General features: G+C 49.7%; 1 protein-coding gene across 1 annotated transcript; it reads right to left on the bottom strand.

The window, feature by feature from the left end:
• Positions 1-44: 44 nt before the first annotated feature.
• On the bottom strand, positions 45-20,262 carry LOC107324784 (complement receptor type 1). Its single transcript, XM_085527444.1, has 41 exons — positions 20,131-20,262; positions 19,490-19,635; positions 18,875-19,063; positions 18,518-18,617; positions 18,216-18,301; positions 17,715-17,927; positions 17,344-17,526; positions 16,624-16,812; positions 16,017-16,214; positions 15,663-15,845; positions 15,175-15,363; positions 14,875-15,054; positions 14,623-14,792; positions 14,310-14,472; positions 13,415-13,519; positions 12,485-12,664; positions 12,150-12,329; positions 11,577-11,759; positions 11,281-11,469; positions 10,981-11,160; positions 10,669-10,865; positions 10,277-10,454; positions 9,210-9,297; positions 8,617-8,825; positions 8,231-8,419; positions 7,716-7,907; positions 7,225-7,324; positions 6,296-6,378; positions 5,886-6,080; positions 5,668-5,727; positions 5,430-5,552; positions 5,140-5,325; positions 4,948-5,044; positions 2,792-2,983; positions 2,087-2,278; positions 1,817-1,913; positions 1,648-1,733; positions 1,295-1,381; positions 1,145-1,171; positions 808-865; positions 45-509 (listed from the first exon to the last, which is right to left on the bottom strand). Exons 1-33 carry the CDS (start codon positions 20,184-20,186, stop codon positions 4,953-4,955), a joined length of 5,154 nt encoding a protein of 1,717 aa, XP_085383570.1. The 5' UTR covers positions 20,187-20,262; the 3' UTR covers positions 45-509; positions 808-865; positions 1,145-1,171; positions 1,295-1,381; positions 1,648-1,733; positions 1,817-1,913; positions 2,087-2,278; positions 2,792-2,983; positions 4,948-4,952.
• Between the last annotated feature and the right edge of the window lie 465 nt (positions 20,263-20,727).

Here is a 20,727-nt window from a genome sequence, read left to right as displayed (position 1 = left end):
TGATCTGAGAAGCTTTCTACCCTCAAATGCGACAAAGCAGACGATGACGGTGATGCTTGTTTTGTATTGCTTTCATTAAAAAAGATTAATAATGGTAACAGTTTTGCTATAAATACTGTCGTTTTCAAACGTTTATATCTGCAAACTACTCAATGAGCCTTAGAAAAACAGTGATGGAATCACACAAGGATGTGCAAATGCAGCGTTTTCCTGGTGCAAATGCAGTGTTTTCCTGGTTTCTTTCTTTCTTTTTAAAGAAAGAAAGAAACGATGATTGAAGGTTAAAAGCCTCGGCTTAAAAACTGGGGGAAAATGTTCTTCTGGCACTAAAAGTAAAGTATTATCTAAAGGGAGAAGGAGCTGAATCCAAAGGGAGTTTGGATCTCCTGCTTCTCAACACATCCTGGTGCTGTCAGGAGTTGCTTTCAGCTGCCCCTACACACACATCAGCTCCGTGCTCCTCTTGGGGTGGGTTCTGCTCTACATCCCCTGGATTTGGCTTGTAAGACCTGAGGAGGAAAGGAGAAAATCTAAGGAATAAACAGCAGTTGAATGGGGACCAATATAACAACCAAACTGTGACCAAATGGGGACCAAATATAACAACCATTGCTCAGAGCTTGAAGAACTCTGGCTCTGGGCAGCCTCATTGGTGACCCTGCACACACAGGGGGGTTGAAACGAGATGATCATTGTGGTCCTTTTCAACCCAGGCCATCTTATGGTTCTATGATTCTATGAAATACTCCGACTGTCATTAGGAAAAAGCCAAAGGTAACTGAGGAATGAAGAGCAGAGCTCACTTACCCCGTCTTTTTATTCGCACTGCACTTGTTGATGCTCCAAGCAACAATCACAGCAGTTCCTTGGGAAGAAAACAAATGATAAGCAACAAATCCAGTGTGTGAAACGTTCCTATTGCAAATGCCACCTCGTTGGTGAGGGAAAGGCAGCAAAATTCAGTGCTCTGCAGCACTGTCCCCCCCCCCATAGAGGCTCCTTCTCAGCCAGAGAAACCCAGGAACCCATAAAACTCAGCAATAGGAGCTTGGAAACAAAGAAACCAACACAATGACCCCATACGTTCAACAGCAAATCCTATCTGCGTGTCAGGAAAAGATATCTTCCATATTAAGCTACGTACCAATGACACAAGGGACGAGGATAAGTGCTGGATAAGAAAACAAAGAAATTGATATTAAATAAAAAGAAGCCAATGAGGGGCTCTGAAGTGGGGTGCAGGGGTTGCAATCATAGAGGCCTGAAGGCAGAAGGAGCCTTCCTGAGCTCTTACGTAGGATGTAGTGGTTCTCTGATGCTTCCTCTTCCAAATGAGTGGTTGGGTTTGTCACTGCTCCAGTGCCAGATCCAGAGGGAGAAGCTGAAGAAGAAATGGTCCAAAATGTCCAATTGAATGGAGATGGAATACAAACCCACGCATCCACCTGCTCTTTTGCTCCCAACCCACTTGAAACATGCTGTGTTTAAAGGGAGAACTATTAGACTGTGCACATTGAGCCCACGCTGCTCTCTGGTGGAGCTGAGCACCACATAGATCCACACAACTGGTAAAATCCACAACACTCAGTGCTGCTTTTTAATACAGATGTTCTGTGTTTCCAGCCAAGCTCTGAAGGCCTCCCTTACCCCGACATGTTGGAAGTGGAGTCCAGGCAACCCCATCTCCTCGGATGGAACATCGGATGAAAGATACCTTTGTTGACAGCGTGTACCTGCAGGTGGAAAAGGTGCATCCATATTTCATGCACTGACACCCCCAGTACCTCCCCAGGACAGTGGGCATCCTCACACTCACCCTTCATCACAAACCACCTCGGCTTTTGCAAGGAAGAGCTGATCCGTTACCACAACAGTGCCGTGTTCTGGGTTTGTTGGAGGACCACAAGACAGCTCTAAAGAAACAAGAGCATCCTTAAGGCACGGAGCAACAGGAATAGAAGAGCTGATATGATTTTCATGCTGGTGTTTCCTGCTAAATGCCCTGAAAAGCAGCTCTGCATGGAGTGCTGGGGCTGCAGCAGGAGGAGGAGACAGGAGGGAAGGAAGCAATGCAGGGTGCACTCACTGTGACACAGCTCAGGGACTTCTGACCATGTTGAATTCTCTCTGCAGGTGCTGCTGGGGGGCACAGCAGTGCTGTTCTCATAGCCTGGCCTGCAGTCATAGCGCACCGTGATCCCAACAGCGTAAAAGTTCTTCATTTCATCTTCTTCTGATAGTTTGGCAAAGGGCACTTGGGGAGGGCTCTGGCAGCTGCCTGGCAATGAGGAAAGATAAGCATACAGCTCCAAAGCAAGGGAAAAACAACAATATAAGGCACAAATACAGGCAATGATGCACAAGCCTTTAGGATACTGCTACGCTAACAGTTCAATGAGTAATTCCTGTGGTTTTAAGATGTCCACAGGGGGCTTCACTGGAAAGGATTTCAAATGTTCTATTGCTCCTTCTTGGAGCTGCCCACAAGCCAGGTGCCCACCTGCCCTGCCAGCTCCACAGATGGAAGCTTTGGTGTGAGCCAGCAAAGCCAATTAGCCACAGACTTCCCTACATTGTTAACTCCAAACTCAGCCCTGGGCTGTGCTAGTGCTCCCCAGCTGTTTTTCTTCCCCTCAATGCTATGCTGCCCTGAGGTATCTGTGTTTATTAACACCAGCTCTGAGGCAACACAGTTAGGAAGAAGGGCAAGAAGTGGTTCCTCAGGTGAGGAAGCCCTTACAGCCACGATTGCTGCGGCCACGAATGCAGTGCCAAGCACCAAACTACTCACGGTCACAAAACTCCTGCAGTCTGGACCATCGGGAGTTATTAAAGCACACGATCGTATCCGACCGCGATGGGATCTTCGAGTAATTCTGGAGGCATCTATAGGTTACTTGGTAGCCCACAGGGAAGCTGTCCTTGTGCCTGTCGTCCTCAGGGGGCTCTGCCCTGTTGAGGTTGGGCAGTGGCCCGCAGTCACCTGGAAGAGAAGAAAAACGCATTCAAGGGTGCGAAGGAGCGCAGCGTAAAGGCGCACGGCCCGGAGCTCACCGCACACTGCGGGCAGCACAGACAGCGGGGACAGCAGCAGAGACAGCAGCGAGCGGTACGGCACGGAGCCCATCGCAGCCCACGGGCATATGGGGAACTCCTCCAGCCCCAGCCCCGCCTGGATCCGGCCCCTCCCGGCCCGTATTACGAAGGGAGAGGAGCCGCCCCCTGGCTCGGGGGTCTGTCTTCATCCTCCCCCTGAAGCGGGGAGGCTCCCTTCGTCACCCAGTACAGTCTAAACTCCACTGAGAACTCAGTTATCCTTTATTATTATTATTTTTAGCTTTATTTCCTCTTTTCGCCACGGCTTAAGCTCCATCCGAAGTGTTTGCAGTGGGGCCAAGAGCTGTTTTCTTAAGGGAGGGGTCAGGCGCACTCCTTTGAGATATGCGCTTGTGATGACAGAGTGCGTGGAGATTGATGGTCACTTGTGGTGTGAATGAGGGCAGCGGCTGGGTTGTGTAAAACAGGAAGAAAACGCTTTAAATGCTGGGAAATCTCTTGTATTGCCTTATGGCAACGACCTCGGGGCGAGAAAACAAAGTGCAGAGCAGCATCCGACCCTCCCATAGAAGGCAGCTGAGCCAGCTGTGTTATCTCACCCTGCCAGCCCTCCCCGTGCAGTGGGGATCAGACCCAGCAGTGCTGCAGAGCACACCCAGGAGCTGGCAGGACGAGCACGAGGTTTCCAGTTCAACCAGCCTGCAGAGCCACGCGTGGGGGTTGCCCATAGGAATGACTGCTTTTCTTTCTTGCCTTACTTGCGTCAGAATCAAACTCAAGAGATAAACGTGGAGGAGGGATGATAAAGAACTTGCTCACCTTGTCGAGATGACTCCAAACGCCTTGAACAGAACATACAGCTCACACAATGAGCAGTGAACTCACAAGCGAGCACTCAAACACTCATCATTTATTATGAGCTGTAAATAAAGATCCAGACAGCCCTGTATATAAAGCAGTTACAGTCCAGAATGGGACAGCTAATGATGTAACATGGACATTTCTTATTCTCTATTGCAATGGGAGGACATGAGAGCACAGGGTGCAATGCTTGTGGCTTCTAGCTCTCCTGTAACCTCAATATATATATATATTTACATTTGATACAACAACAACAAAATGCTTTTGCCAATGAAAGTGCTTACAGTGCTAAAGATCAAATGACCAATATTCCGTTTCTTGTGCAAATTACTCTGGTTTCCTAATGGGAGGAAGATGCAAGATGAGGAAGGCAGTGCTCTGCTCACACTGTGGCTATGACAGCACCAGACTGCTGCAGCCAAGGGAGCACTGTGGATATCTGTGTCTCATTCATGAGCTCCCCATGTGCCTTTGTGTTTGTGCCTATTGCTGTGGCAGCAGCCCGTGTTGCTAACGAGGGAGGAAACAGGTTGGGGTGGGGGGGTGAGGAAACTCTGCCTATAAGAGATTGTGACACAGTGGAGCTCTGACTGAAATACTGCCAACAGCTCAAAGGGGTTTGGGGAAACCACAGCCTGCTCTGCTCACAGGGATGGATGAGTGGATTTGTGACCTCAAAGCCAACTATTCCAGGCTGGATGTGGCTCTGGGCAGACTGGTCTGATGGTTGGTGACCCTGCACACAGCAGGGGGGTTGAAATGAGATGATCACTGTGGTCCTTTTTCAACCCAGGCTGTTTTATGACTCCATGAGCTGCTAACAGATCCGATGGGAGAGGCAGCTGTGGCAATCAGCCATGGTCCATCACTGCATTGCATGGCATGGGACGGTGTGTGCAGGCACACAGGGAGAGCTCAGTGTCTCCATTCAGGTCTCCCCATAGCTGGGATGTGTCCAGGCTCTGCTGTGGGGCACAGCCAGGTTGGAGCTCCCTCTTGGTCACTGTTTCCAACCCAACCAACACTCACCATTCTTACAGGTAAAAGAGCCCTTTGCAGCGGATGGGAAAGCGGTGATAGCAGCACTTCTGCCACATCCAGGTTCTCCTGGCTGCCCACGATCGCCCTGGGGTGGAACAACATATGGATGGAGCCCAGCGCTTTGGGCTGTGTGTGCTGCAGCATCACTTCTAACAACAAGACAGCAAATGAAACACTCACTTCCACAAAATGCTGCAGCTTTAGACCACCAAATGCTTTCAGAGCAGCCAACATTGGGGAGAGCAGCAGAGATGCTGCGGAACTTGGGAGAACATGGAGGTGGTTGGTGGCTTCCAGGAGAGAAGGAACGTTGGGGTTTGTACAAAGGCAGCACAGATTTGAGAGCTGAGGTAGCACAGTTCCCTGCTATGGAGGAGAAACATGGGAAGGAATGAGATACAGAAAGGGAACAAGTCATGGGTGCCATGAATGAGCTCTGCTGGGTGCCTTACGGGTTGTGCTGGGCTCACCTGGCTTCGTGGAGAATGAAGAAGAGAAGGAGTTGGTGTTTTGGAGTGACTTCTTATAGAGGTTGATTTTCATTTCCATTCTGGAAATCTTCTTGAGTGGTTTGAGGCCACTTCTCTGGGGACCTGAAAAGGATGGAAGCCTCAAAACCCGCAGAATGGCTTTTTCACAGGGCTGTGACATAGGGGGAAATCAAATCTGGGGCTTAATTCAATTGGGGTTGGAATCAGTGCAACTCACTCTGGGGAGGAGGACTCCTCTCCATGGGTTTTACTCTGAGTTTGACAGGTGGGCTTACTTCTGTGGTTAAAAGCAAGATACATTGGTCAGAGCTCTCCCTCTCAGATGCTTCATCCCTCACTCAGCAGCACTGCTTGGGGTTCTTCTTCAGATCATGGTATGGCAATCACATACTGAGCACCAAACCCATCATAAACCCTAAACTCAAAGGTAACCACCTTTACATTGGGGCACTGCTCCACTCCATCCCCCTCCAGCATTGCCTGCTCTTGTACAACGGATGCTCACGTTCCCAATGAGTTGGAAGCCAGAATCACAGCTGTAGGTCACTGTTGAGTTGTAAGCAAACTTTTCCACACCTTCACCATCGTGCTTCCCATTGCTGATCCGAGGGGGTGAAGAGCAGGTGATTACTGCATGACAGAAAGCCAACAGCAGCATTACTGAAAGCCTCAAGAATAATGAATGTTAAATGCTTCTGGATCCAGCAAAGATACCTGGAGAGATCTGAACAGGTAAGGATGGGCTGCCAGCACTCCCTGTGCTCTTTAGCACTAGAAATCTCAGCCCACCCCCTCCCCTGCTTGTCTCACATCATGAGATAATACTGCTATCACATTAGCCTTACATTCACAGGTTGGAAGTTTACTCCACTCGACATCATCTCCTTTAAGCCAGCACTGGATGAAGTTCCTCCCGTGGAGCTGGTACCTGTATTAAAGCATAAAATAGAAGAAATCTATGTGGCTACCCTGAAACTGTGAGTGTTTTCCTCCCTGTACTGATGTGATCAGGTAGGAATCTGCCTTTTGTGGATGTACTGATGGATGTTGACCTCCTGTCCTGGCAGCATTCAACTTCCATCCTCCTGCTTGGAAACGTCATCACTTACATACCAGTGATAATAGCTAATATTGCTTCCATGGATCACATAATCCCTCCACCCTTATGTGTGTATCCCATCCATGGGATGTGCTGTCATTTCCCTCCAGGGCTCCCTAAGGGAATATTTGTAGGAAAAAAAGTCTCTGCTTGCACAGAAGGAAGGAACACAGGCTGGATGTGTACGAGCTGCACTTTGCAAGCCTGCAGCTCTGCCAGCACTGCGTGTGTGCCCTGATTGGAAGCAGACAGAGGGCATGACTCACACTGATGGGTGGGAAGCGTTTTGCTCCTGTTTTCTGGCTCAGCTTTAATATTCAAACATAACCCATTTTATACATTATAGCACAAGCACGTTCAGTTGAAATACTGCAGGTGTTCTGTTTTGCAGTCTGCAGTTACAGACTGATGCCACAACAGATCTATTTACCCTTTGGCAATTCGATTTCCTCTGGATGACACCTGAAGGAAAAGGCTGCCATAAACCCAGGGCCCAACCCACTCACTCCAGCTATGCCTCATTCCTTCCCAGCCCAAAGCTGGAATTCAAAAGGGAAAAGCACTCAGCACCAAAGCACAGCAATGGGGACAGCAAGAGAGCAGCCCAGCCCAGAGCCACAGCTCCATGCATGAGCACCAGGCTTACAGTGATCCAACACCAGGCTCAGGACTCACCCCTCATTGCAGAGCACGCTCACACGTGTGCCAAACAGAAAGTCAGTGGGTTGGAGGGTCCTCCCTGCAGGTGGGGCCATGGGAGGACCACAGGATTTCCCTGTAGGGAGAAGGGCAGAGTGAGCATCCATCCCTGTGCTTTGGCTGTGACCCTACAGCTGCCACACCATCCTTCTCAATGCTACACACCATCCTTCTTAATGCTACACACCATCCTTCTTAATGCTACGTGGGTTTCATTAGGGAACCTAATGAAATCCTCCCTGCGAGCTGGCTCTTGTCCCATACTTATGCTATGTCCAGCTGCAAACATGACGTGAACATCAAAACAGATGCGTTCGTGCCAACAGAAAATAAAGAATGCTACCAAAGAGATGAGATAACTCCTGTATGAGGTCTTAAAGGAGAACACCCAGCTGAGCCTGCATTCAATGGGGATTTAATGGTGTTTCAGCACGGGATGCTCAGCAGCAGGGGGAGGCTCTACTCACTCTGGCATAACTCCGGGACCTCCGACCACATCAGGTTCTCAAGGCAGGTGCTGCTGGGTTGGTTCTCTGTGATGTTCTCATATCCAGGGCGGCAGCTGTAGCTCACAGTGATCCCAACAGGGTAGAAATTGATCATCTCGTCCACCTCGGACAGGGCAGCAAAGTGCAGCGTGGTCGGGGTGGTGCAGCTCACTGGCAACCAAGGAGAGCAGGTCTGAGAGCTGGCAATGAAAGCTGTGCAAAGCAGAGCCTGGAGGTGCAGCAATGTTATGGAGCATTTGGAGAGCTCTGTGTGCTCATTGAAGGTTATGTCTGTTGTCTTACCAGGTTGCAGCTGTGCTAAATGCATCCATAAGCAAAGTGCAGCCTGGGATGCATTGACTGCATGCACCATGCACCATGCATCACGGCTGCAGCTCCAGCAGCACTGTGCCCATCCACAGCAGCAAAGGATGCACCCTGCAGAGCAGCTGCTTTAAGCAAGAGGCATCTCTACCAGGAAAAGGGGGATTTACAGCCACAGGGATCACGCAGCTCCGACCACTGAGATCCAGGCAGGCACTGCACCGTGTCCAGCACCCCAGGGATCCTGACAGCACCGTGCACACACAGGTAGGTCACCCTGGAGCCCACAGGGAAACTGCTGAGCTGCTCGATGTCGGAGGGTTGGGAGTGGGGCATGAGAGGGGGGGGACCACAGGCACCTGTGGAACAAGGAGACATTGGAGGGTGAGAACCCCAATCCCACATGGACAGCTCAGGATCCTCCCCTAAACAAAGGCAGGAGGCTGAGCTGCAGCCCTTGGGGATGGTGGTATTGAATTCCCCAACCCCACAGCAGGATGGAGGGAGCTGGGACGCTCTCATTGCTGCCCCCCATGCATCCCAATGCTGTACTTACCATGAGCCATTGGCACGCCAAGGAGCCCCAGCAGAGCCAGGAGCAATACGGGATGGATGGATCCTTGCACTGCGCCATGAATCCCACAGCTTGGGGTGTCCAGACACTTCAATCCTCCTCCAGACCCCATCACAGCAATCAATCCCTGTGCTGTTCTGCAGAGCTGCTGGCTCCCAGCTGCTGTTTTGGGAAGCTGGGAGGGGATGCAGCATCACGGATGCAGCCAAAGTGGTGGAACAGTGGAAACCCTCCCAGAGCTCACACAGAGCTCAGCCCTGCTGCAGGGGGAGCAAAGCGTCCGTGTGCTCCCAACACACACGGGGCACCCCAAGTCCAGCCCCATAGGCCACCATTAAACCCCATGGAGCCCCATAGACACCACAAAGAGACCCACAGAGACCCCATAGTGACACCATAGACCCACATAGAGACCCCATAGAGCCCCATAGACACCCATAGAGACCCCATATGCCACCATTAAACACCATAGAGCCCCATAGAGACCCCATAGACACTCCATAGACACCCCATAGAGCCCCATAGAGCCCCATAGACACCCCACTCTCAGTCTGCCCCCCAAGTGCACTCATCACCTTCTGCCCCCCAAGTCCAGGTCCAGAGTCCTCAGCCCTTTTACTGACCTCAGATTGGCATTGAGCACAGCTTTACCACAACTGGATGCTGCCAGGACAGAAAGCTTTAAGCCCCCGGCCCCTGCTCAGCCATTTGCTGGCAATAACAGCGCAGCTTTTCCATGAGCAGAGTTACAGAAACTCAAATAAAAGCATTCTCCTTTTTGTCTGTTCATTTTTTCCTAGCTGCCCTGACTCATTAGTAATTAGGGAGGGATGTGAGCAGCTCCATCTGCGTCCCATCTCAATGCACTGAAATAAAGCACAGACATCAGCTCAGGGCACACAGATACAGCACAATAAATCACAATTTAGACCCTGATCTCATGGGTGATTTGAGCACCACTCCTGAATGCGACTCCTGATTCTTTCATTGCAGAGATGCATGAATGGATTATTGTTTATTGAATAATAAGAGAAATCATTGCTATTTGATTTGCTGCGCTTAAACTTGCACCGTCTATTCTTAGCATTTGCTTGCAGACACGGGGATGTGGGAGATGAAACCAACGCTGGCATCTCTCAAGTACAGAATCCTGTTACCTTTTAAATCCAAGGAGAAGCAAATGAGCCTTAAAGCCTGGTTTTGTTATTGCCCTGACACTGCCCAGAACCAGATGTATAGAAACCATGAGATCATGACGTAGGTTAATAGGAAGTGATGCAGCTCAGTACTCACTCCATTGCTATTTCTAGATAGGTGAAATGCAAACACTCATAGCCTGGTGCTGGGCACTCACCTCTGGCAGCAGTTTGCTTTCCTGGACTTCAAACCCACCCCTCCTGGCTTAGCACAGTTTATACAGAGCTCAATTGAACTTCTTGCTTTGCTTCCTAAAGCAAAAAGCAATACAGAGAGAATCAAGCATGTCCTATCTGAGGGTTAGAACAGAAACCCCTCTATGCTCTAGCATATAGCGTGGCAGAAGAGATCTGGCCCTATGTATAGAAGCACAAACCATACAGTTCTTAGGGGGCTTCTTATAGGTACTCAGACTGCATGGACTGTGCCCACAAGGAAGGCATTCAGTGCAGAACGTGCTCCTTGCTCAGTCCTTGCAATTCCACCTTCAGTTTCTGAATCTCCAGGAAGAGTTTTTGTATTTCCAGCAGAGTTTTCACATCCTCCGTAGGCACGTGGCAATCAGAGACGATACCTTGGACATAAGCGACCTCTCTGCACACGTCAGCATCACTTTCCTTCTTCTGTTAAGCAAAACAACAACCAAAAGCACAGAAAGCCATTTGAATTGCTGCAGATGGGGACCCAACACTGCAGCTTGGAGGGGCTGCACCCCTTCCTAGTTTGCTGTGCATTGGTTGAACATCTGCATCCCCCCAATGAAAGAAAGCCTTTATAAGAGGGTCAGGGTTACTTTCCATAGCAGAGATCAGGGAGCATTCATCCACAGTTACTTACACACTTGGGCAATGGTGTCCAGTTGCCATCAGCCAAACATGTGGCTGTCCAAGAGTCCTTTAATGCAGCTTCTCCATCACCTGAGAAGTATTGGTATCCCTCATGGCACTCAAATGTGACTGTTGTGTTTATTGGGTACCACGTCTGATCAGTGCTTGTCAGCTTCCCATTGGCAACTCGTGGTTTGGGACATTGAACTGAAAGCAAAGCACACAGCAGAAAGCAGTTCAGAATGGGCGAAATCATTGTGTAGGTAGAAAACCAAGCCTGAAATTGGGGTAATAAGAAACTGAATGTTAAAGCTGGACCCACCTGGCTGGCATTCAGGCAGGGCTGGCTGCCATGTGCCATCAGCCACACAGCGGCTCTCAGCGTTGCCATGAAGCACAAAGCCCTCATTGCAGGAGAAGCGCACTGATGTCCCATAGGAAAACGTGTGCCATGATACATCCATCCTCCCATGGGTAACCACAGGCCTGGGGCAGCGAACCACTATGGAGAGAGCAGAGCTGCCTTACGGGGATGCCTCAACCCTTGGGACACAAAGAGGGTTGGGGGGGGATGAGGGGCTCCTCCTGATGCTCCAGCTTTGGGGTGACCCCACAGACTCACCCCTGCACTCTGGGGCAGGGTCGCTCCATGTCAGATTCCCCCCATCCTCAGAGGTGCAGTAGATGGACTCAGCCCCAATAAGGGACAGCCCAGTGGCACAGCTGTACTTCACCTCCGTGCCATAGGGAAACACTTCTGTTCTCAAGCCGGTGTGCTGCCCATTGGTGATCACTGGAGGGGGGCTACAGACTTGGAGAGAGAACAGATAAGACGCCAAAGGTTCCAGGATTTTCTCTCTGCTGCTCCCACATGCCATAGAGATGCCATTCCCAGCTCCCACCATCACTTGGGCTCACCCTTATCGCAGTAAGGCACTGGGGGTTTCCACGTCCCATCCGACCAGCATTGAGTCCTCTGGCTGCCCCACATCCTATAGCCTGGGTTGCACATGAACTCCACCTGCTGCCCAACGCTGTATTTCTCTTGCTTCACACTCATCTCCCTCCCGTTGATGATGGCCGGGCTCGGGCACAGCACCACTAAGGGACAGAGCCATCAGAAAGCTCCATAGATGGGGAACAGTGTGTTCCCAGTGCTTGTGAGCACTGCAAACCTGCCAGGCATCACCACCCAACTGTGGCACACCATAATTATGTGATACCACCATTCCCACTTATAGGCAGAATGGCCTGAACCCCATGGTTGGCTGTAGATGGCACCAGTGAGACGATATATTGCTGCTGTTGGGGCAGCTAAAGAATTAGCTGGAGTTTCTGGCGTTATTTTTCACCTTGCTACGCTATGAACAGCAAAATTATTACTGGGAGCTCAAATGATGCTAAATAAAGCCTTGACAGCATAGCAGCAATGAAGGAGTGATGCTGTTTCCACATCCTTAACCAATGGCTTTGCTAGAAGGGAAAACTCACTCATGCAAAGCGTTGGGATCGCGGACCAGGTGAAGTTTTTGAGGCACGTTGTTGTTGGAGATACGCCGGGGATCAACGTGTAGCCGTGCCTGCAGAAGTAGGTGATGGTGGAACCCACCAGGAGCTCATAGGAAGGTCTGCGGTCAGCGTGGTCCACAACGGGAGGGGAAGGACAGCGACCTGAGGAGGAGGAGACTCAGAGCAACCAGGTCTATCCTACACCCAGGGATGGGGCTGAGCTTTGCCTCTGGGGTCCCAGCCCACCTCGATGTGCTTTTAGCAAGTAAACCCATATGAATACATGGGAGAAAGATCAAGAAGAGAGACCACGTTACCTCGGGTGCATGCTGGTGCCCGTGGCTGTAATCTGCCACTGCTCAGACATTTCACAGTGCTGCTGCCCATGGGGACGTAGCCAGCATCGCATTCAAGCACAGCTGATCTCCCAGCACTGAGTTCCTTCTGTGCAGGATTCAGCCGCCCATTAGGGATGGTCGGGACCGGGCACTGCACCTCTGCAGCAGCAAACAAATGGGAGATTGCAGGAGGGTCCATATCGGCAGATCCTTGCACCTCTGATATATGGGTTGACTTGCAAGTGCAGGGGTTAGTAGCGTGCTCAGGGAGCTGCCAGCAGTGGGATTCCATGGGTACAACCCATGGCTGGTTCTGCCCTTTCATTGCACCATTTGCTCTGTGCATCAGAGGAGCACCTGCAGTTACAGGCAGTGTCAGCTGCAGGAGAAATAGGGAGTTATTCCTCTTCTGAGGGTCACTACAGAGCAAACCACTGCGTCTCATGCAGCCAACCCACAGGACGCGTGACAGCCAGCACCATCCTGACCTCTGTGCTCACACACCAGCCTTGTTCCTAATGCCACTCAAACTGCAAATTATGTTCCTTTTAATTAAACAATTAAGCTATCATCTAATTGATTTTCCCCATCCAACCACCATCCTCATCTCAAGCCTCATAACTGTAGGACATGCTCCAACCTGGGGATTGACTCTTTGCTACTGCATTGATCAACAGGATAAAGGGCAATGGTGCAGCAAAGCCCTAGATGGGCTCTGCAAAGCTCTGCTCAAGGACCTGGCTCTGGGTAGCACAGGGATGAGCTTGTAGCCCCTCAGGCAGCATAAAAGAGCATCAGCAAAAGGTCAGCAGCACCTCCAGCTTGGAATGCATCCCTATCCTGGTTATCCCGTATTGGATCAAAAAGCAAAGCTGAGCCACAGCAGGAAAGGAAGGAGGCAGCACTCACCCAGGCTCCCCGCTGGCTGCAGCACCAGCAGTGCCAGCAACGGCCCCATCCAGCCCAGGAGCACCCGCATGGCGAGCAGCAGCCGTGCTACAGGACTGCACTGATCTCAGGGGAAGGGGAAGCAGGCGGAGGAAGTGGGGGACAGCTGACTGCCAGCAGCACTGCGCTCCTCCTGCACTGCATGGGGATGGTGGGGAGCAAAGCTGGGATGTGGCCAGAGCTGCTCTGCATCATGCTGGCCTTGTTTCTGAAGCAGAAAGAGACGCAGTCATTGCATGGTCCCCTTTGTCTTTTCACCTGAGTGTTGCTCTATATCACAGAATTACTGCAAATAAGGCACAGCAGCCATTAGAACCGCAGCTTTATTATAATCTAGCAGCCAAGAAACACCAGTCTGGTCACACAACGTGGGTTATAGCAGAGCACTCCTCCATCCCTGGACATTGCAGAAATAATTTGGCCGCTTCTTTCCTTGCAGTTTTATTTCTATGGGCTGAACTTCTTGCAGGGGACACACACAGGTTTGGCTCTGCTGCCAGATCAGAACTTCCTACTTGGGAGGAAAAGCTGGCGTTGAGTTTTTGCTTAGAGGGTTTTTCCATTGTACCAAGTAGCTCTGGAGGCTGTGGGTAATCAGGCTGTTAATGCTTGTTGGCAAGCAGTGATGCAATGAATAGGGCTGCAGCTGGAGAGGGTGAGTGGTTCAGTCTCAGTTCCATTCCATCCAGACCACACACCTCTCAGGATAACAGACCTAAATGTAAAGCTTGGAAAGGTATAAAGTGATGCACAAATAATGCAGTGAGCTCTACTTAAATGAACCCAATACTCCGATTCCTCCTAGGACACAAATCTGTTCCTTCACTGACTGTTTCTGCCCACCACGATACTGCTCACAGCCACGAGCGGCCTCCTCTTGCTCCCAGCTCCTTCTCCAGCTTCTGGATCTCCAGGTAGAGTTTCTGTACTTCCAGCAGAGTTCTCAGTTCTGACAGAGGAACCCCACACTCAAAGGTTTCCTGGATTTGACGGATCTTCTTGCACGCATGATGTGTTCTCTTAAAGAAAGCCAAGACAAAGAGGGTGTGAGTCAATGCCATGGGGACCCACGTGCTGTGCAGCCCCATAGTAACAAAGCACATTCATGAAGGCAGACTGGTGCTATTCCAGGTTATAAATGGGATAAAACACAAAGCAGCAGTACTCACACAGTTGGGAGGTGGCATCCAAGAGCCTCCAGTAGAGCAGGTGGTTATCAGCATCTCTGATGGATTGCTGCTCTGCTTGCAGGAGAAGTACAGAGATTCATTAAACATGTACTCCTCCTTGTCAGAGAAAACCTGTAGGTTCTCCTTGTTCCTCGGTGCAAGACACTTAACTAGAAGGCAAAAAACACAGCATAGTAATGTAACAGGAGGGGTCAATGCTCTGCCAGCTGCAGAGTGAGGGGCTGGACCCACCTGGCTGGCATTCAGGCAGGGCTGGATGCCAGGTCCCATCAGCCATGCAGCTGATCTCAGCATTGCCCTGCAGTGTGAAGCCCTCCTTGCAGTAGAATCGCACAGTGGTCCCATAGGGGAATGTGTGCTGCAGTGTAACCATCTCTCCATTCTCAACCACGGGCAGAGGGCAGTGAACCTCTAAGGAGAGAGCAGAGGGATGTAGTACAAGGATGCCTCATAAGCTGGGACAGAAAGTGGGTGGGGGGAATGAGGGGCTCCTCCTGATGCTCCAGCTTTGGGGTGACCCCACAGACTCACCCCTGCACTCTGGGGCAGGGCCGCTCCATTCCAGGTTCACTCCATCCTCAGAGGTGCAGTAGATGGATTCATTCCCAATGAGGGACAGCCCAGCAGCACAACTATATTTTGCTCTGTAGCCATAGGGGAAAAATGATGATGTTTGATCGACCTTCAGCCCATGGGTGCTTTGTGGAGGAGGGCTGCAGACTATGGAATAAAGATTAGGAAGAAAAATAATTTTATATATATAATATATATTATATATTTATAATTAATAATAATTATATATATATACATATAATTAATCTAATATATATAGTATATATATATTATAATATTTTATATGTATATTATAATATATATATATTCCCTTGTATATATATATATAAGGGAATACACCTTCAGCCCCACAGCCAATGCTTGCCTCCCTGCACCCCATATGTGATGCTGGAGGACAGCTGCCTGCCCTGCCCCAGCACAGATCACAGCTCCTGCCTTGCACCTACCTTTCTGACAGTAGGGTAATGTGGGAAACCAGTTCCCATCATCCTGGCACGTGACTGACTCTTGGATACTCAGCATGTAGCCTTCATCACACTCTATCCTCACTTGAGTCCCAACTGCGTAATCATTTTTGCTTGTATAAACCTCTCTTCCATGGGCAATGACAGGCTTTGTGCAATGAGGTACTGAAAGCAAGAGAAAAAATATAAGGATTTCATGCATTTTAAGGAAGAACCCCATAAAGAAGCACAGAGAAGGCAGTAGATTTCTACTGATGGTAGCGGATATACCCTGTATGGAGCAACACAAACCTCTGCTGAAGTCACCAAGTCGAGGTGATACAGCATCTCTCCTACCTGGAATACACTCTGGTGCTGCCCGGTTCCACGTGCCATTGTTTGTACACTGAAGCATGACATAATCATCACGATCCTTGAAAACATAGCCAGGGCCACAAGTAATTCGGACTCTGTCTCCAAACACATACACGTCTTTTTCATCCCAGGCGCTTATGCGCATTCCCTTCTTGGGAGCTGGATTTGGGCAACTAACTCCTGAGAAACACCAAATAGTGTGAAATCAAGACAAAATGTACCTCGATGACAACAGGTCTGATTGAGGCAGAAGGAGAATGAATGGCTATTTCTGGATAATCTTAAAGGCAGTGTCTGGGTGTGCATATGAAGTTATTGCAACCCGCCACCAACGCTGATGGGCACCATGGGACTCATGGGGCTTTCATGGACGTACATTCATGGATGTACATTCATGGATGTACATTCATGGATGTACATTCCCCTCCCACACACCATCCCGTCTTTGTGATGGTGATCTGATTTTATCATGGGTTCAAAGGAGCAGAAAGCACGTCTGGTAGATAAGGTAGACTGCACACAGATTCTTTAATTGGGAATAGCTTTACCCAAGCACAAGGATACTTAAGCTGGAGGAACACGCACTTACTTTGACAGGGAGGTGGAATTTCAGTCCATGTATAGTCTGGAAGACAACTGATGTGTTGCATCACTACTCCAGGGCTGAACTCATAGCCTGACTTGCATTCATAAGTGATGACAGTCTCAATAGGAAATAAATTGCCCGCTAGTCTTGCTTTAACAGCATTCTGCACATCAGGAGGGTCATCACAGCTGCCTGGGGGTGAAATGAACACTCCATGACATTGCCAATGAGAAAGCAGTGAGGTGCAGGACAGCACACAACGTGAGAGGATCTGGGGGGGAAAACATGGGCTTGTGTGATCTTCCTGAGGTTCACTTAAAGCAATTGTCTGAGTTTAGTGATACCGAAAAGTGAATAAAATAGAAATAAAATGAAATCTGTTATTACAGTGTATGGTGATTGACACTAACTTGCTGCAATGACGTGCAATTTCCAACAAAGCCAAATACTCCCCACCCTAATCTACCAGTGACCTTTAAAAGCACTGAGCATAGAAAGGTCAGGTCAGTTCCTCAGAATTCTAAGCTCTCATCAAGTTTAGATCTTGGAACAAGACTTCAGCTATAAAGCCCAAAAAACCATCAAGTCCCACACCTACATCATCTCCAGCAAGCTGCTGGGAAACAAAAGCACAATGCACTGCGGTGCAAGAGGCAAAAACAACAGAATACAGCCCACAACCCCCATAGCAATGGCTTGGATCACGTCCCTGTGGGCACTCACTGCGTTGGCATTGCGGTAGCGGTGGGTCCCAGCTGCCATCCTCCTGGCACATGGCTGTGTCGCTGCCCAGCAGCGAGTAGCGGAATTCACAGTCAAAGACAACGGCATCACTGTAGGTGTATTCAGCCTTGTACCCGCTCTGCAGCCGGCCGTGCTCCACCTGGGGCTCCCTGCAGCTCACCACTGAGTGGGGGAGATGATGCTGCTCAGGCGATGGGTGATGGGTCAGGGGGAGGTGATTGAAAGCATTGGAGCGGTCAAGGTGAATAGGGCATGGGCAGCCTGGTGTTGGCAGCCACTAATATGGGTGAGGAGCTGCAACTGGATGAATACTCCTTTCCTAGGTCCCCCATGGGCAGTTTGCTGCTCACCTTTGCACTCCGGGGCTGGCTTGTTCCACACACCATTCACATTGTCATTGGTTGTACAGAAAATAGAGGCATCCCCCACCAGGGAGAACTGCTTCTTCCCCCTGCTGTTAGTGTGGCAGCGGTAGGTGACAGAAGCTCCATAAGTGAAGAGCTCGACGGTACCTCCGTTGTGCTCTCCATTAGCTATTTTTGGAGGGGGTAAACATGGAATTGCTATAGAAAAAAAGAGTTGGAAAATTAATGTTAATTAATGTCTGAAGTTGAGACACAAACACCTGAGGTGCCAGAAATTAGAGGCAGGTCTCAGGGCAGCTCTGCATCACAACTGGGTGGTTTGGGGGCACGTCCCTGTGATGTGGAGCTACCTTCCATGGGATGCAGGATGGAAAACACCAAGAAAAGTGTTTTTTCATATTTCCAACATGCAGTGAATGACTAAAGCCCTCTGTATCTTCATCCAGCACCATTCAAACAGCAGCTGAGCTGCAGGACTCTACTTACGATCACAGATGGGAACGTTTCCATCCCAAGCAACATCCCCATCTTTAATCACACATCTTATATGGGAATTTCCAACCAGTCTATACCTGCATGGAGAAGAGGAGAGGGAATTACCGGTCAAGTACAATATAGATTATATTCTAAATGAAATTTAGATTTCATTTAGAATACCACCAGCAGGATTTCTTTGGCTTCCTTATCCCAACCCAACCAAACCCATAGTCACTATTTTACAGACAATTGGGCTGAACATCCCCTCAGGGTCACAAGGACCTGCAGGACCTCCAGTACTCCCAGCTTACCCAGTGTCACAGCTGTAGTTTGCTATGGACCCAAAGGTGAATTGCTGTGCTTCCACAAGCCGGCCATTGATCGGCTCTCCGGGGTAACTGCAGGGCTTTGCTGGGGGACAATAGGGCCAGAGTTAGTTCTTCAGGCTCATGGAAAATCAGGAACATCCAGCAGGAGAGCTGAAGGCCCCTCCAATACTGAGCAAGCAGGTAGACTGGAGTATTATATATTCTGAGTATAGTCAGTCAGTGGTCAAAGGACACCAGGGACTCCATCACTGTTGCTCACTCCTACCACCTCCCCACCACCTGAATGCTGCTCCAGCCCAACGAGCCAACGGATTCACCCAAAGTCAGAAGTCAACTCACGTAAGCAGAAGTTGTTTGATCCTTTCCACCTGTTTCTTTCACAAACGTAAGTGTTCCTGGCCCTGAAATTTCTCATGTAGCCCGGCCGACAGCGGTATTCCACCACATCAAAGGTGGAATATGTCCTGTTGTACAGGTAGTCTTCTTTCAGCTCTGCAAATGAGAACCGTGGTGGAGCATCGCAGGCACCTACCAACAGAAACAGCATAAGAAAACACTGGGGAAAACTGAAAATCAGAGGGTGAGTTGCTCTGAAAGCCCAGTCCTTAAAACTCAATGGAGAAGGAAGCAAAGGAGAGAAGGGAAACTGCAGCCTGCGGTGGGATGAGCATCACTCCATGTATCACTTTGCACTCCTCATATCTCATCCAGCACTCTCTAAGGATGGTGACACAGCCTACACCCACAGCTGCCTTATCCTCAAGTAGTACACAAGTCAGTGCACCTTTTTCTATACCTAGAATAATTTTACAGCCATTCTGCATAGAAAGCAAAAAGGTTGTGATCAGATTCACGGGGCTCTTCAAGTGCAAAAGCAAAGAGATAAATAGGAACAAGGATCAGGAAAGAGTTTCCCCTTGGGGGGGATCCCAGCTCAGCTTCATATTTGCTTACCCTGGGTGCCCACCACCAGGACAGCAGTGAGGAGCAGCACCAGGACAACAGCACAGCTTCTTGGTTTCATTGACCCCAGAGCTGGCACCATCCTCATCCTGACCACGTTGCAGATGTCACAGCATGCTTTTTCTAGGCCAAATAACCTGTAAAAATAGTGGGGGAAAGAAGAAAAGTATTGAGTTTACTCTTGGGGTCACACCATGGCTGATTGCAGATGCTAAGCTGGTCCTGCAGGCATCCCTTCACTGGTCTTCTCTTTGCATATGTGACTGCACTAAGGGTCAGAGAGCCCTATCTGACTTGCAGCTCTCCAGGATCATCCCTTATGAGCCCAAACCCTCCCAAGTTTACACACTGACTGCTTACCTTCCTCCTGGATGCAATACAGCCCACCTTGGTGCTTTGCCTGGAGGCGACTGATGAGAAACGGGTCACTAAAATAAAGGAAAGCTAAGCACCTCCTTATAAAGTTACTCCTCCCTTTCTCTACTCATCTGCCCTGAGCTCTTCTTGCTGCTGATTCACTGTTCTGGCTTTAATTCACTCCTTGCTCATCATTTCATCCAATTTATTCTACTTTTCCCTTAGAGCTGTAATAACACCCCCAGATCCCACTCCTGGAGCTCAGCTCACCTTACCTGTGCTCTGCAGGGGATGGCACCAGACTGGGCTCTGCAGGCAGTGATGGGTGCATCCAATGGCACTGACACAGCCCTGCTGTGCTGAAGGAGGGGTTCTGATCCACCCACACGCTCAGAAATGGCTGCACACAGCAAACCACATGCTCTACAGGGACCAGACCCTTGCCAGTTCTCCTATCAATGATTAACTGCTCCTAGCAAGAAAGAAGATGTTTACCCAACCCACGAAACAAAAACGCTAGAGAATTGAACGCAACCCAAGCAGATGTTGAAATTGTTTGCTCTGTGTGCAGAGCTGCCAGTTGAGATGATCTGGAGGTGAAGGCATCCAGTGCTGGTCCCTGCACAACGCCTATGGGTGTCCTCAAGATGATGGCATCCCTCCGGGCACTGCAGTTCTTACCTGAAAGCTTTAAGGCCAGCAGTGCCTATGGGGTTTCCTCACTCAGCTCAGCAGCACACTGGGCTCAGCTCATTGATGCTGCACACAACTCCCACTGTTTTCCAACGAGAGTGTTGGCAGAAGCCACAACCATTTGCTCTTTTTGCACTTTAAAGCTTCAATTGCCAACACAAATCCAGCAGTGCCCTTTT

The sequence above is a fragment of the Coturnix japonica genome, chromosome 38 (genome assembly GCF_054131305.1).
Source record: "Coturnix japonica strain WE chromosome 38, WE-NBRP24, whole genome shotgun sequence".
Taxonomy (NCBI): Eukaryota; Metazoa; Chordata; class Aves; order Galliformes; family Phasianidae; genus Coturnix; species Coturnix japonica.
The sequence above is the reverse complement of the archived record's forward strand: the minus strand, read 5'-3'. Positions and strand labels throughout refer to the sequence as shown.

Coding starts and splice junctions, on each gene's coding strand:
- LOC107324784 (XM_085527444.1), bottom strand. CDS start 20,186: ATGCACCCATCACTGCCTGCAGAGCCCAGTCTGGTGCCATCCCCTGCA. Junction 16,813..17,343: donor GCTACCGCAATGCCAACGCA/GTGAGTGCCCAC, acceptor TTTCACCCCCAG/GCAGCTGTGATGACCCTCCT. Junction 15,055..15,174: donor CCCTGCCCCAGAGTGCAGGG/GTGAGTCTGTGG, acceptor CTCTCTCCTTAG/AGGTTCACTGCCCTCTGCCC.